Genomic DNA, 17,629 nt, shown 5'->3' on the forward strand with positions numbered 1-17,629 from the left:
TCCTATTGGTTAATCATGATCTTGGTTGGTATGATTGTATATTTTATTTATGGTTGTCCTACAGTGCCCTTCGTCTCGCACAAACGTGAGGGGCCCACGATGTAGGGTGTTGCAATATGTTCATGGTTTGCTTATTGTCGGTGTTGCGGGGGCGACAACAGCCTAAACACGAATAAGTGGGTTATGGCGTATGGGAGTAAAGAGGACTTTATACTTAATGCTATGGGTGGGTTTCACGACCTTAATGATCTTTAGTAGTTGCAAATGCTTGCTAGGGGTCCAATCATAAGTGCATATGATCCAAGTAGAGAAAGTATGTTAGCTCATGCCTCTCCCTCATATAAAATTGCAAGATTGATTACTGGTACTTGTTATCGATTGCCGGGACAAATGACTTTCTTGTTGACAAAAAATATCCACTTTTATTACCTTGCAATTTATTCTTAGTTTTATTCTCGCAAAGTACTCATAGTTTTATTCATGCAAAATAGTTTCATACTTGTTCTTGATAGAGCAAACATCAAGTGTGCGTAGAGTTGTATTGGTGGTCGATAGAACCTAAGGGAATATTTGTTCTACCTTTATCTCCTCGTTGGGTTCGACACTCTTATTTATCGAAGAAGGCTACAAATGATCCCCTATACTTGTGGGTTATCAGTGGTGTGTTGTGGTAAGCAAGTGGAGCAACGACGAAAGTGCGGCAGGACGGACTCAAATCGGCAGCTCCTTGGAGGCTACAACGGGTGGCGAGGATAGCCAGCGAGGTTGCTTTGGGGGCGAGGATGGACGAACGGGCGGCGGCGGCAATGTTTCCGGCCAAAAATCGTCGACGACGAAGGCGGGCGGGCGGAATGAAATTGAAGAGCGATTGGTGGTTGGTGCGCGGCCGTGAGTTTTACATCTCGTGTAGGTGGAGATGTAAATTTGCATATTCAGGTGTTTGTATTTTACATCTCCTAGAGGTGGAGATGTAAATGTTTTTGCATCAACATCATCAGTCGGAGGTGGGGTTCTGGGACTTGGAGATGTATAAGTTAGTTATTTTTTGCATCTGCATCATCTAGTGAAGATGCTTTTAGTACTACCCAATTACGAAGTAGCATTTGATAGACCCTAAGTTAGTCAATTATCATCATGAGAACATGCGAGGACCTTATGTTTAGGTTCAGGAATTAGGACGTGGCATATGACAATATGACAATATCTCCTTGCTTCTGAAAGTGGGTTTGTCCGACTCTGTGATCTCCATCTCAGAGTCCATATTGTCGGTTTAGCATCTCTATACAGATGAATTGTGAAACATAGTCATCGACCGAATCGGATACTAGTTGAATGGTATGTGTCCGCATAACCTTATCAACTAGGAATCATCAGAACAACCATCATACAATACATAGTTTCACAAACAAGTCACATACTTATTGATACATATCATTGATGATGTTCAAGGATATTCCAAATAACTAATGAATACATACGGAAATATCATCATCACATGATTGCCTCTAAGACATATCTCCAACAACATAATCATACTGATAAAAGTTACAGTTTAATCGATGCTAAATGTAATTTTCTCACCACACCATGTTATCTTTTATTGGAGAGATGTCGCTTGTGAAATTATGGATCCTAGTCTATCCATCCCTATTGTTTTCAACTTTGACCAGACGCTTTTACAATTCCTTGATTTTATTTCTTACTTCAATCACTTCTTTCAAACACGAGTTGCTTTAATCCTTGTAACTGGCATGGATAGTAAGACTAACAATCTTACTAATTTTGTCGGGTAACGAGACAAGTTCTGTAATTGTCTGTGCAAGTGATCACTGATGTCAATTCAAAGCTTCTATCGGTTTATCAAATCTTAAGGCCATCTGAGGGAGTCCTGGATTAGGGGGTATCCGGACAGCCGGACTATATACATCGTCCAGACTATTGAAGCGTGAAGATACAAGACTCAAGGCTCCGGCCCGTGTCCGATGGGACTCTCCTTTGCGTGGAAGACAAGCTTGGCGATCCGGATATTATATTTCCTTCCTTGTAACCGACTCCATGTAAACCCTAGCCCTCTCCGGTGTCTATATAAACCAGAGAGGATGGTCCTTAGAAGGCCGATCACAATTACATTCATACCATCATAGGCTAGCTCTTGGGGTTTAGCCTCTACTATCTCGTGGTAGATCTACTCTTGTACTACTCATATCTTCAATATTAATCAAGCAGGAAGTAGGGTTTTACCTCCATCGAGAGGGCCCGAACCTGGGTAAACATTGTATCCCTTGCTTCCTGTTACCATCAGCCTAAGACGCATAGATCGGGACCCCCTACCCGAGATCCGCCGGTTTTGACACCGACATTGGTGCTTTCATTGAGAGTTCCTCTGTGTCGTCACTTCGAGGCTTGATGGCATCTTCAATCGCCAACAACACGGTCCCAGGCGAGACTTTCCTCCCCGGACAGATCTTTGTGTTCGGCGGCTTCGTGTCGCGGGCCAATTCGCTTGGCCATCTGGAGCAGATCGACAGCTGCGCCCCTGGCCACCAGGTCAGGTTTGGAAACTTGAACTACACGACGGATATTCGCGGAGACTTAATCTTCAACGGATTTGGGCCTGCGCCAGGAGCACCGAACAGTCATGATGGGCACGACTTAGACCCGCCGTCGGATGACGCTCGGGATATCACCCCTTCAGTAAAAGCCTCGGATCTAAATCCGGAGCAGGTTGCGTTGCCTAAGGGCGGAGGGGTGGACCCCGCCCCATAGGCCGCACGCTCATCAGTGTTGGAGCCGAACACAGGTCTCACCTCTGTGGAAGCCTGTAACCCCGGGCCCCCGGACTCATATCCAGTTGTTGGTTCTGGTCCGCACACCCCCGAGCCGGCTGAACCAGGCTGGGCTCCGGTAATGGAGTTTACCGCTGCGGACATCTTTCAACACTCGCCCTTTGGCAACATGCTGAATTCATTAAAGTCTCTCTCTTTGTCAGGAGGCTCTGGGCTGAACTATGTCCGGCCTGAGTGGGAAGTAGGCGACGAAGGAATTCGTTGCCCACCCACCACCCACTTCATTGCCACGGTCGACGATTTAACCGACATGCTCAACTTCGACTCCGAAGATATCGACGGTATGGACGACGATGCAGGAGATGTACAGGAGCCACCGCTCATAGGGCGGTGGACGACCACCTCCTCATACGATATATACATGGTGGACACTCCGAAGGAAACCAATGGCGACGAGGCAATGGAGGATAACCCCTCAGGGGGAAAAACTAAGCATGGGCGTCTTGGCGCCGCTCCAAGCCCCGCCACATCAATACCGGCCCCGGAGATGATCCGGATAGTGCCGAAGAGGAATACAGCCCTGATCAGCCTACCTTCAAGCAGGCCGGACAGGCCACGGTGGGATACTTGGAGAGGGACAACTATACACCCCCCTTCGAAGACGAGGTAGGCCTCGGCAATGACGAATTCGGCATGCCTGAAGATCTAGTGGAACAAGTTCGCTTCAAGCGACGGCTCATGGCCACGGAAAGGAGCCTGCAAAGGAAGCAAGAGCAGCTTAAAGTCGACCAGGATTTGCTAATGGATAGGTGGACCAAGATCCTGGCCACCGAAAAGTACGGACTCGACCGCCCTAACAAAGGGCATATGCGACACAACTGGCTACCTCAACCTAAGCAGGAAAGCCAAAGGCACACAACCCGACATCCACACACCACTACGGTCCAAGACAGTAACAAGGATACATGAAGAGGCATCCTAAAGCCTCGGTGCAGTGGTCATAAACGTCAAGCCAAGGAAGCTAGTGCCAAGCCCAGCAACTCCCAGTCTGGACAACGGACAAAGAGCAGCTCAAGCCTATCCGGCCCGAGCCACATACTTGATCAACCATGTGCAATTCACGGTACTCCTAGAAGGACAACAAAGCATACCAATAGAGAATGCCGGATCTTCAAAACAAAGCGACCGATCGTGTGCCGGAAATAATGAAGGGAGGCGTCTAGTCAAGAGACCCCCCCAGAGCACAACAGTACGGCCGATCGTCCCCTATCATACAAACCACAACAATTCAATTGCCATACCCCCAGACCTAGTAGTCCAGGGGCTCCATAACACATAAAGCCCCTGCGGGTATGAATCTACAAATAACACCTTCTACAAGATGTCAGGTGCAACGGCCAAGTTCATTGGCCCACCGCTATAACGGTTGTTTTTAGATAACCAAAAAATGCCACGTCATCGGCGCATTCCCCTCATACGGTAACCCACCATCTGCTAACGGGATGAACCACATTTACTAAACTCCACGTGGCAAACCATTAGGCCAACACCGGTGATATACTCACGCCTACGGACAAGGCCGAACCCCGTCCTTAGAGCGGAAATCATACAGCTGCAGAAGTAGCAAGTCGTGAATGCCCATCAATATTTTGATATGACAGCCAACTATCCGGACACCAACTGAGGAGTCCGCGCTGCTTCCCGGTATAGCGGCTGGGGTCACCAGGGTCCGATCAGGAACCTTTAGACCAACCACAGGAGGACGTTCGGCTGCCTCCGAGCATTTACCTTCACAAACTAACTTTTATGCAGAACAGGATTGGCGGCGTGGAATCGGCCCGGTCACACAAGGACAGGACCATGCAGGTAGAAGGCAGTTTGGATTCACTTTCGATCCATTCACAGCCCCCTCTAGTCCGGCCATCACAGGTTCCGCCAAAAACCATCTCTTTTTCATAATCATAAATCGCACTCATATGCATAGACATATCATCCTACTGCAATGCGTAGACTTAAATAACATGCACCAGCCGTCGTTTATCATCGACGCCTCTTTGCCACAAAACGGCAGCCACGCTTCGTGTTACGCCTGGTTATGCCAGGGGCTTCACAGTATGGCAATAAAGTTTGACCACCTTCTCGGTCGCTCGGCACCCCGAACTTATAGCACTATATGCATCAGCTTCGAATCATGTCTTGGGTCATTGGTTGGGTTTGCCCGGCTCCCATGTTTTGGTACCTTACATTCCGTTCCATTGGCTAAGGTAGCGTTGGGAGAACTACTGCGATTGTGTCCTAGTTCTGCCGGACGAGCACCTCAGTAGAGAAAGCCGAAAACCGACTGTCATGATACAGCGAGAGTTGGTCAGCTGTTCGAGAGGTTGTAAAATCCTTAAACATTTATTCTGCATAACGCCATCATAAATGCAGATTACGACGGATTGGTCTTCCGATCAGGCGCCAATAGAGCCCCTAGTCCGGCCTTCCGAACACTAGGGGCTGCGCCGACCATACTCGAATTCCTATGGCTAAGTGAGAGTAGTAAAGCCCTATAGTCTGATTGCCTGGTTCTTGGTGAGAAACACCTCCTTATAAGCACCCAATCATGGGATAAAGAGTGTTCAGAAATACCCCGAACACCCCCGTACTTCTCACATGGGGCTGAAGCCGACGACGGGCCAACTCTCAGAATTTACATACAATAAACAACCGCACAGGAAGAACATATGTTCAAACAAAACAGGCAATATATAATAAAAGTGCCATTATCCCATATTACAAATATTGGCAAGAATGCCCTCAGGGAAATATAATGTCTTTGCTGCACTTATCCGCCGCTAGGCGGGCCCCCTTCAGTACACCTTCATAGTACAGCTCGGGCTTGCGATGCTCCTTACCCTCCGGTGGCCCCTCAGTTATCAGCTTCTTCGCATCAAGCTTCCCCCAATGCACTTTTGCATGGGCAAACGCCATGCACGCACCTTCTATACAGACAGATCGCTTGATAGCATCAAGCCGGGGACAGGCGCCCACAATCCACTTTACGAGTCCGAAGTAACTGCTTGGAATTGGCTCTACAGGCCACAGCCGGACAACCAAGTCCTTCGTGGCTAGTTCGGCCGCCTGGTGCAGTTCGACCAGCTGCTTCAGCTGATCGATAAAAGGCACCGGATAGTTCGGCGCCAAATACTGCGACCAGAAGTCCCTCTCCGCAGACCCCCTCTCCTCGGTCCGGTAAAATTGGGCGGCATCTGATATGCTGCGAGGCAGATCCACAAACACCCCTGTAAAATCAAGAATTCAGCTTGCCGCTTAGAGTTCTCCCCACTATCATGTAATAACGGCCATAGATACAACAGGCCTTACCAGACACAACTTTCCGGGCCTCCTGAATGTCCCATACAGCACCTCGGGCTTCTTCTCGAGCATCTTCCACGGCTTGGAGAGCTTGGGCGAGTTCGGATTCTTTCCCTACTAGACTCTGCTCCAAGCTCTCACTTTTCGTCATAGCCTCCTGGAGCTCCCGCTCAGCTGTGATGACCCTAGCCTCGTGTTTTTCACGAAGCGACTGTTCGGCGGCAACCTTCTCGTGGGCATCAGCCACTACCTTCTTCAGCACCTCGTATTCGGCACTCGCCCCTAGGGCGTACAACATAAATACTTTTCAATAGGCGCACTTATTCATTCATGCCCAATGCAAGACAATGTTTAAACATACCTTGCTTCTCCTCTAATTTGTTCTTCACACGGCCAAGTTCTTCCTCGGCCCGTTCCAGGCTCTGCTTTAGTTCGGACACTTCCGCATCATGAGCGGCCGTCTTCTCCGCAGACGCCTGTTTTCAAACAAAGGGGTATACATCATTAAAACAAAGGTTCCCACTACAAAAGAGGGTTTGATCCCCTGCCCAACTCCCTTTTGCCGGACAGTGTATCAGGGGCTACTCCTCGTATCATGATGATTCTTCAAAGGTTCCTTAGAAACCATACCTCAAAAGTCTTTATAAGGCCAAGACAGGACTCATTCAGCCCGCTTTCGGCAGCCTGAATCTTTCCAACCACCGTACCCATGAGGGTCCGATGTTCATCGACGATAGACGCGTTCTTTAACGCTGTCGATAGACCGCCCGACAGCTCTGCGTAGATAGAGGTTGTCGGTGGAGTAGGCAAACCTCCCTCCGTGGAAGGTGGCCGCTCGCCCGATTCTGGAGCCTTAGAGGCCTCCAGGACCTTATCCGGCTCTGAGTCTCTTTGAGACGACACCTCGGTGTCGCGCCTGGACTTCGGAAAAGGAGCCCCCGGAGGCGTCTCGCTCGCCACAGCATCCGAGTTCAATGAATCCTCCGATCAGGACTATCCAGCAGGAGACCTCGTCGGGCTATACGAGATGTGGCGACAGTTAAAACTACTGTACCCAGACGACCATGGATACATAGGCGTATTCGGATTTCAGTTACTTACGATTTTCCCAGGGGCTGGGCCTTGGGATCCCACTTCGGGCTGTTATCGGCAGCCGGGGTGGATGCCTCTGGATGGGAACCCCTCCCCTTCTTGGGCGATTCGGCCTCCAGGGACGGGGAAGCCGCACGCTTCTTCCCGCCTTCAGAGCGAGGCTCGTCCTTCTCTGCTTCCTCCTCTTCGTCTTCGGAAGAAGGAGCGTCACTTGAGCCTTCGGATTTGGCGTCCAAAGCCTCGCGGCAACGGAGGCCACTCTGGGTCTTCTTGACCTTCATGGAGGCCTCCTTCTTTGGCGCCTCGTAAGGCGCAGGGACCAACATCTTCATTAGAAGAGGTCCGGCCGGTTCCTCCGGCACGGGGCCGGACAATGCATCCGCTCCACTTTCTTTATCCATTCCTGAGGTCACGATGAAACACGATTAAAATGTCTCCCTCGTGACATGCCAGCTGAAGCATGGATGGACAGGGCGTGGTTGTAACTTACCGGGCTTGCAAAATGGGATAATTGATACCCCCGGTCCTCGGCGGAGTCCGGCCATGATTTGCCGGACTTGAAGAGCACCTTCCAGATATCCTCGTGGGAGGAATCATAGAGCTCCTGAAGGGTCTGGTGCTCGGTTGGGTCGAACTCCCATAAAGTGCAGGCTCGACGCTGGCAAGGGAGAACCAGGCGAACTAGCATCACCTGGACTACGTCGACGAGTTTGACGTCCTTGTCAACCGCGCTCTGAACGCGTGTCTAGAGCAGTGATAGCTCATCGGACGAGGACCAGTTCGAGCCCTTCTTGGGCCAGGACGTGAGCCACAGTGGAGCTCCGGATCTGAACTCAGGAGCTGCAGCCCACTTTTTGCCGCGTGGTTCGGTGATATAAAACCACTGCTGCAGCCACTCCTTGACGGAGTCGTTGAAAGTGCCCTTCGGCCAAACGACCTTGGGCATCTTGCTCACCATGGCACCGCCGCACTCGGCGTGTTCGCCAGTCACCACCTTGGGCTTCACATTGAAAATCTTCAGCCACAGGCCGAAGTGAGGCGGAATCCGGAGAAAGGCCTCGCACACGATGATGAACGTCGAGATATTGAGAAAAGAGTTGGGGGAAAGATCATGAAAATCAATCCCATAGTAATACATGACTCCACGGACAAATGGGTGGAGGGGAAACCCGAGCCCGCGGACAAAATGGGGAAGGAACACGACTCTCTCATGAGGCTCCGGAGTAGGGACAACCTGTCCCGTCGGTGGGAGACGGTGGCCAATCTTCTTGGTCAGATACCCGGCTTCCCGGAGCTTCTTGATATCCTTCTCCCGGACGGTAGAGGCCATCCATCTGCCTCCTGCTCCGGATCCAGACATCTTTGGAAAACCTCTCTTCAATGGAAAGGGAGAGTGCTTGGGCGTTAGGGCTCGAGCAGAGGGGAATGAGTTAGCGGAAGGAGAAGGCGTGGGTAAAGAGGAAGAGACCTTATCTCTTTATAAGAGGTGGTAAAAGCTTTTTGCGCCTCCCCACTTTCCTGGTGGAACCCGCTCACCTCCCACTCGCCGCGATTAGCGGTGCGGTTGGATTACGCATACCCGTATTGATGAGAACCCCATGATAAGGCGACACGATCTTTGCTTCGATAAGATGTGCCAAGGAAACCGCCTTGCAATATATGCTGAGGCTGGAGGTGGGCAAACGACTCGGATATTGACCCGACCTTGATGACATGTCGCACTGTCTAGAAAGTTGTCAGCAGAGTACATTTGTGAAATATCGTTCTCTCTACGGCGGTATGTGAAGATCATCTTGCAGATCCGGACACAATCTACGTGTTCGATAATTACCTTGGAGTATTCGGATAAGGAACCCGCCTTGCAATGTTGAAGACAAGACTGCGCGCCGGACTCATCGTCATTGAAGCCTGGTTCAGGGGCTACTGAGGGAGTCCTGGATTAGGGGGTATCCGGACAGCCGGACTATATACATCATCCGGACTATTGAAGCATGAAGATACAAGACTCAAGGCTCCGGCCCGTGTCCGGATGGGACTCTCCTTTGTGTGGAAGACAAGCTTGGCGATCCGGATATTATATTTCCTTCCTTGTAACCGACTCCATGTAAACCCTAGCCCTCTCCGGTGTCTATATAAACCAGAGAGGATGATCCTTAGAAGGCCGATCACAATTACAATCATACCATCATAGGCTAGCTCTTAGGGTTTAGCCTCTACGGTCTCGTGGTAGATCTACTCTTGTACTACTCATATCTTCAATATTAATCAAGCACGAAGTAGGGTTTTACCTCCATCGAGAGGGCCCGAACCTGGGTAAACATTGTGTCCCTTGCTTCCTGTTACCATTAGCCTAAGACGCACAGATCGGGACCCCCTACCCGAGATCCGCCGGTTTTGACACCGACACCATCCACTTAGGAAAATTGTTGATTGCCTACAAAACTCTGCACTGAAGGGTGTGGGGGGGCTTCTTAGTAGAGGAGGCAAGTTTTTTCTGGCGTTGTTGCGAGGGAGGCTTTGATTAATACCATATGTCCTGCACTCCTTTACTTTACTTTCTTGTTATCTATCTTGCTTAGTTACTTTTTGTTAGTTGTTTTTTGTTTTTTCACTTTCCAAAAAATTCAAAAAACACAAACAAATATTTAAATTCTAGCAAGAAGTTAGTTTGTTTTAGGCTTGAAATCATGTCTACTTCTGCTGAAAACACCAAACTTTGTGGATTTACAAGTAGTAATAACGATGATTTCATTAACAAACCTATTGCTCCACTAGTCACTAGTGCTGAGTCTTACAAAATTAAGCCTGCTTTGTTGAACTTGGTAACGACTAATGAAAGATTAATTATATGGTTCTTATAATGAAGACGTTGCTTCTCACTTAAACAATTATGTTGAGCTCCATGATATCCAAAATATAAAAAAGTGAAAGCCGATATTGTCAAGTTAAAACTTTTTTCAGCCAAAAATGGATGTTAGGTGAAGATGGGGTAAGTTCTGCACGACAATTGGCTCTGGCACGACTACATTTTGATTATGCGGCATCAGGTTTAACACTCCAAATAAGTAGCAGTTGAGGCCAAAAATTGGGGCTACCCAAAAGAATTTTGCATCATGTGGAGCCCTGTTTTTGACCCAAAGTGTCCTAAAACGATGGTTTTTGCGCTTGTGTCTGTACTGATGCTAAAAAAAAAGATGCTTCTTTTTATCATTGTTGGATGACCCTCTTTGTCTTCTCGCGTCCTCACGTGCCGCCACGTGTCAGGTCAGCACCTTGTCATGCCAGCCCTAAAAGGGTCGTGTCGTGCCCGACCTTAAATTAATGCTCGGCTTTTGGGTTCGACCTTGTTCCATGGCAGGCCGAAGACCAGCCCGACCCTTTTAATCGCGTGCCGTGCCCGTCACATGTCGGGCTGAAATTCCGAGCCCATGGGCCGGCCTGCGAGGCACAACCCATATGGCCAGGTTTGAGCCCATCCTACACGTGATAAACCCGTATCCCCCGTTCTTCTCAGCTCGCTGCAACTACCACTTCCCACCAAAAACCCTAGCCGTCCAGCCCACATCTCTCTCCCTCTCTCTCCCACACACGCTAGCCCATCCCCAGATTCCTCCCCAGCACACCACCTCGCCGCAGCGGAGCCGAGCCCCATGCCGCCCAAGGCATCGAAGAAAGACGCCGAGCCGGCGGAGCGCCCCATCCTCGGCCGCTTCTCCTCCCACCTCAAGATCGGAATCGTACGCTCCCCTCTTCTCCCCCCCTCCCGCGGATTCCCCACCTTCTCCCGCGTTCTAGCGAGTGCTCGCAGGGGTTTCATCGTTGCTTACTTGGTGGGTGCGGTGGCGGTGGCGGTTGATCGGATCGACAGGAGAGCATGTGATGTCCCTGTTGCGGTCGGCTTAGTGTAATAGGGCTTTGGAGTTCTCTTGGTCCGCGCTGGCGAAGTTCGGAATCGCTTGTGGCTAGCTCGTGGCTTGTAACCTGGTGCAGATCTCATGGATTCCATGATTTTGTTGTTCTAGTTTATACGTTTCGGGGGGGCGCATGGTGCGAGTTGGGGAAACATATCGCGGGAACTGTTCTAGTGTCGGATCTGTACCCCAATTCAGGCTCAGAATGCGCCCCATTAACTTCACTACTTCTAGAATAGATCTCTTTGCTGTCTCTGTGTAACATATGAAATGTTATCCCTGCTTAAATCTTAAGTCGCTACATGCTAATAGGAGCAGGACGAATTGTAGTTTTGTCTATGTAATTCAGTCTGCTTGGGCACCACCATTAGCATGTTACTATGCACTAGTAGTACTATTGAACAAGTTTCATGAGTTGCCACTACCGCACTTCTCTAGTTGCATGATGATGTTTAACAGTACTTGCCCGTGTATCCTTTATTCGATCTCAGATTTCATTATAAATCATAATGGACTACTCTTCTGTTGAATGTTGATTGGCGCACTACTTGTTCTGCTGTAGCCAAGTAGAGGAATAAGAGGAGATATGAAGTTTACTACTGATGTTTCATGCAGGTGGGGTTACCCAATGTTGGCAAATCAACTTTCTTCAACATAGTAACAAAGTTGTCCATCCCGGCTGAGAACTTCCCATTCTGTACCATTGAACCAAATGAGGCACGGGTACATGTTCCGGACGAACGATTTGACTATCTTTGCCAACTTTTCAAGCCAAAGAGTGAGGTTTGTTTCTTTTCTCTGCTTTACACTTCTACAGTAATCTGCAGCTTCTTGGCTTATGTTTCAGATTTATATTTACTCTTGTTATTCTCTTTAGGTGGCTGCATATCTGGAAATCAATGACATAGCTGGGCTTGTTAGAGGAGCAAGTGCAGGGGAGGGTCTGGGCAATGCCTTCTTATCCCATATACGTGCTGTTGATGGAATCTTTCATGTCTTGAGTATGTCTCTATTGTAAAATGTTTATGATTCAACTACTGAATTATGCTTCTTAAGAAAGTTCCCTTGGCTATTCTTATCTGTATTATATACTGTATGTTAAAAGTGAAAATTTTGGATATCTTGGTGGAGATCTAACTGAGAAGACTAAATGTTGGCATTGCAAATATTGGCAATACCAAGACTTGCCAAATATTGGCAACTTTATGTTTGATAGACAAGAAAACTTGGTAACCAACTAATCAGTAATCAATATTTGGCACAATGCCAAACATTGGCATGCCAATTTTTGGCACCAAACCAGTTACGCTCTAGGTTTTAATGTGATAGAATCTTTTGCTGTATCTGTAACTGATAGTGTGGTATGGTTTTAGGAGCATTTGAAGACACGGAAATCACTCATATTGATGATACAGTTGATCCTGTTCGTGATTTGGAAACTATTAGTCAAGAACTGAGGCTCAAGGTTTCGTTTGAGTTTTGCTTGATTTGTTCGTCAACTTAAACAACTGTTAACCTAGCTGTAACAAGGTTTTCTGTTGCACTTCCTTCTGTAGGATATAGAGTTTGTGCAGGCTAAAATTGATGACCTTGAGAAGTCAATGAAGAGGAGCAATGACAAGCAACTTAAGATAGACCATGAATTATGTCAGAGGGTAGGGCATGTTTTACAGCTCTGCTGTTTTGCACTTTTGTTTCATTTCTATCAATCAGTTAGATCTCATGAACAATTGGAATTTCTTTACTGGTATATCGTTCTTTATTCGGTAGATCGATCGGTAATTTAGTTTCAACTTTCCCTTATAACAGGTCATGGCACATCTCCAAGACGGGAAAGACGTACGTTTAGGAGAATGGAAAGCTGCTGAAATTGAGATCTTGAATGCCTTTCAGCTGCTTACTGCGAAGCCAGTTGTTTATTTGGTAATTTTTACTTATTTGGATTGGAAGAATGGTATCATCTGATTAATATGTACAGGCTTTGTTGCTTGAACTTTTTATTAGCAATGACATCATTTGATTAATTATAGTTACATGCTTGTTGCTTGAACTTCTTTACCAGCATGGCCATCTAGAATTTAGTATTTTCCCATATTTAATGCGGAATTTCAACCAATGTGATGTTTCTTAGGGTTCAATCAATGTGACATTAACCCAGCTTTGCTTGTTTTGTCTGTTTTGTTATTGCTGTCTGTCTACTTCTGCTTTCCAACATTTATTTTAAAACATTACAGAACTGACGTGCGACTGGTAATCGATCTGCCATACTCTTGGTATTTGTATAATTAGCAAGAAGTGCATGCTCCGTAGACAATTAACTGATTTTAGTCTGATCACTGGAAACATAACTACAAAAACTATTGCATGCTTCTTGGTATTGCATTAGAGTGGGGGAACCTTTATAGTTCCACATGCCAATTGTATTCCACTGTAAGGCACTGCAATTCTGTACTCCCTCCTTTCCTAAATATAAGTCTTTTTAGAGATTCAACGCGGACTACATACGGAGCAAAATGAGTGAATCTGCACTCTAAAATATGTCTATATACATCATATGTAGTCCTTATTGAAATCTCTAAAAGGACTTATATTTAGGAACGGAGGGAGTAATAGTTGAAGCAATTGTTAAAGTTGCACCTCCATGCGTGAGCAAGAACCAAAGTATGCAAAGAGGTGCCAAAATCCCAAGATATATGATGTTTCCATATGGATTCTTCATTCTTCCCTTTTTTGGGTTCAAAAGCCACATCAGGATCCCTAATAGGAATATAGGGATGGTGTGCTGTAGAAAGGGCTTGTGAAGATTAGACATTACTCACCGGTTGGCGATGGAAATGAAATGGGATGCATTAATCCTACTTGGAGAACCTACTGATTTACGCGTTATATGATGGTACATATACCTGCTGTGCATGCATCACTTGAAACTAAATTTATATTAGCAGCAAGAGGAAATATGTCTTTGATGTCTGGAATTATCCCACGTTCAGCTTGAGTAATCATGTGAAATGGACATTAATCGCTCTGCTAACTTTAGCTCATTTACTGGTTAATCCTTTGATTTGACCTTACTTCTGTCAGTAGTTGAAACAGAAATTCACCTTTTCTTTATAGGGCTTCTAAGTCTAGTATGTTATTTTGTGCAGGTGAACATGAGTGAAAAGGACTACCTGAGGAAAAAGAACAAGTTTCTACCAAAGATACATGCTTGGTATTGTTTCTACCCCAAGTCTAATGGCTATAGCAGATGAACTCATGCTATACAGAATGCAGTTCAAACTGCGAATGCCGATTTTCTGTGGAACTTCTGTTTATGTACAGTCTAATTGATGTAGCAGGATAGGTCATTTTGAAGCTAGATCGTTTCAAGTTTCCATCATTATATCTTGTTGTATATGATATTTGTTCCAACTTTGCTTGTTGAGTACATAAGCTATCTGATTTAACACATTGGGTTTATTATTTAAAAATTGTTGTCACAGAGAGAACCAATGTTTACGCTTGGACTTGGTGATTTCTGTATTTGAGGGTAGAATATCACACAATTTGTTGATCGCTTACATATGAATACCAGCAAATGTCATTGGCAGTGAGTCAGGTCCCAGTGGTATGTGTCAGCACTCGGCGCTAAGGAGTACTGTCAGCACTAAGCAGGAGTTTCTATTCACGTGAACTATACCCACTTGAACAAGATAAGGACAGTAGGTCTTTTAGTTACAAAGTATATCTGTTTAGTTAGGAAAGGAGATCAGTTTAGTTTGGAAGATAAATATATCGTTTTGATTAGGAAAGTTGTGATATATGCTTTCAGCATCAATTGAAGTCTTTCCTATAATAGGGGCACGACCATATCAATTAAGCATTGAACGAGAGGTTCGGTGAAGATCTGATCACCACCCTCAAACTTCCCTCCCTCACCGCTCGTACTCACCGTCTCAGTCCTAGAACCGACCCACCATGATACTGATTGTATTTTCTGAAGTATGCTATAGGCTCTTGTCCGCAGTAAGAAATTGATATGTAGTTCATATGGTTGTGATTTTGATTAAGTCTGATGATTTTGTGTTTGATTAGCATAAACTTAATATGCATAATTTCCTACAAGAAGGGGGTATTGGAATATTAGCTAATACCTAACTATTTCTTATTCAGGGTGAAAGAACACGGTGGTGAGACTATTATTCCTTTCAGCTGTGCCTTCGAACAGAAACTAGTGGATATGCCAGAAGATGAAGCTGCTAAATATTGCGCCGAAAACCAGACAGCAAGGCAAGTCATGTAGCATAATTTTGGCTGAGTTGATTACCACAATTAAGATACTACTTTTGTACCGAAATATAAGACGTTTTTGTAGTCTAAACTAGCAATCAAGTTTATTTATTTATAACATGCATTGCATCTTCTCTTTGCATATTGCTCAACTTTTTCTGTTTAATTTATTTATACTAAATCTTTCACCAATGTGAACAGTTTGATCCCCAAAATCATCAAGACTGGTTTTGCAGCAATTCATCTCATATACTTCTTCACAGCTGGTCACGACGAGGTACATTTTATATGTTTACATTGTGCTTACTTTGTACCAGTAATATGTGTTGTATAAGCCACATTTTACTTCATTTTGCTAAAATGGTGGTACTACATCAGCCTGTTACATTTTTGGCGTGCAAAATTCACATGCTTGTTTGTTTATACATTATCAGTCTTTATTGGTTATTGCCTCTGCTCCAAAATAAGGGGCACAATCAAACTTCTAACTTCCACAATCAATATGTAAAGAATTTAATGAGATTTGACAAATGGAAATAATATCATTTTTTTCGTAATTCTGTTTTTTTACTAAGACATCAATAATAATGGTCAAAATTGCATCTTGTTGGCTGGTTATGTTCTAATCGGGGAGGAATGTATTAGGTTGTTCAGATGTCTGTTCGTGTTTGAAGTTTCAAGTAGGAGTTTCTGAATACATTTGACAATTTTCTGCTAGCTTATAAGCTTGAATTCTCCTTTCAGGTGAAGTGCTGGCAGATCAGACGTCAATCTAAAGCTCCGCAAGCTGCTGGTGCAATTCACACTGATTTTGAAAGAGGCTTCATATGTGCTGAGGTAGAGTCCTTTCTGAAATAGCTAGACACAATTCCTTTATTTGGAATAAATTGAACTTTAGTTGACAGTGTAGTTAATTGTTGCTGTTCTTACTATTTGCACTTTGTAGTTAATTGTTGCATGTTTTTCTGAAAAAGTCTCGATGTTTACTGAAGCTTCTTTCATTATGTTAACTTGATGTATTCCTTGATAATTCTTATATATAAATCTACTCTTTTTGATCAGGTAATGAAGTTTGAAGATCTAAAAGAGCTGGGCAGTGAATCTGCTGTCAAGGTGTGCACAAACTCGTCTATGCTAGATGATTTGTATCATCAGTTGCCTTACTTTTGATCTTTAAACTCAATGTTATGAGTTACGCAACCGTTTGGCATTGATGGATTGTAGGCTGCTGGGAAGTACAGGCAGGAAGGGAAGACGTACGTGGTGCAGGATGGAGACATCATCTTCTTCAAGTTCAATGTTTCTGGAGGCGGAAAGAAGTGATGAATTCATCACAGGGTCGTGTATTTTAGCATTTTTGGGTTCACTTGCAAGTAGCCAGGTACTATCAGTACTGATTGCAGACTGCGGGGAGACTATAAGCACCAACTGGAAGGGATGAAAAATATAATTTTTCATTCGTGAGCTAGAACTGCTCTGCTCTATCGGAAAACTGGAAGTTGTAACGGTGTGACTGGACAACTTTGTCGTAATTAGGATGCAAAGTTCTTTGTTATGCAATTCTACCGTTGTTGCATGTGTAGCTCCATAATTCTTACTGATACTTTACAAAGAAAATTACTTTAATTACTTTTTGGATATATTGCCTCTTAAATTGATTTGAGTACCTCTCCATCCATGAGAGGAAAAAGAGACAAAATCACATGCCTGCACTGATTAAATGTGGCGCTCAAGAGAAACATATCTTAGGGTTCATAATATCTTAGTATTGAGCTCTAAATTTTAGTTGGTGCGCATTGTTTTTTTTATAGTAAATCTTCATGAACGTTCATCAAGTTTATTAAAAAGAGTATCCATGTCTGCAATATCAAAGACTATCTTTGATTCAAATAATTTAAGTTCTGGGTTTGTCACAAGTCAAACTTGTTTTAGTTTGACCAAGTCTATCGAAACATATATTAACATGTAGAACACCAAGTTAGTCTCATGAGATCATGTTTCAATATTATCAGTATTTGGTGTTGTAAATCATATTTTTCTAGAGTTGCTCAAACTAAAGCAAGTTTGACTTATGACAAATCTATGACTTTGATTGTTTTGGAACGAGAGACCATATGAAAATATATTGATAAATCTTATGGTATTGATTAGGTATTCTAGATGTTGATAACTTTTTCTACGAACTTGCTCAAACCTTGCAAGTTTTGGCATTGA

General features: G+C 45.2%; 1 protein-coding gene across 1 annotated transcript; it reads left to right on the forward strand.

The window, feature by feature from the left end:
• Nucleotides 1-10,758: 10,758 nt before the first annotated feature.
• Nucleotides 10,759-16,997, forward strand: LOC119278068 (obg-like ATPase 1). Its single transcript, XM_037559424.1, has 12 exons — nt 10,759-10,972; nt 11,762-11,929; nt 12,024-12,147; nt 12,520-12,611; nt 12,703-12,801; nt 12,956-13,069; nt 14,293-14,357; nt 15,299-15,415; nt 15,617-15,692; nt 16,160-16,252; nt 16,478-16,528; nt 16,640-16,997. Exons 1-12 carry the CDS (start codon nt 10,886-10,888, stop codon nt 16,736-16,738), a joined length of 1,185 nt encoding a protein of 394 aa, XP_037415321.1. The 5' UTR covers nt 10,759-10,885; the 3' UTR covers nt 16,739-16,997.
• Nucleotides 16,998-17,629: the final 632 nt, after the last annotated feature.

The sequence above is a fragment of the Triticum dicoccoides genome, chromosome 3B (genome assembly GCF_002162155.2).
Source record: "Triticum dicoccoides isolate Atlit2015 ecotype Zavitan chromosome 3B, WEW_v2.0, whole genome shotgun sequence".
In the NCBI taxonomy this organism is placed as follows: Eukaryota; Viridiplantae; Streptophyta; class Magnoliopsida; order Poales; family Poaceae; genus Triticum; species Triticum dicoccoides.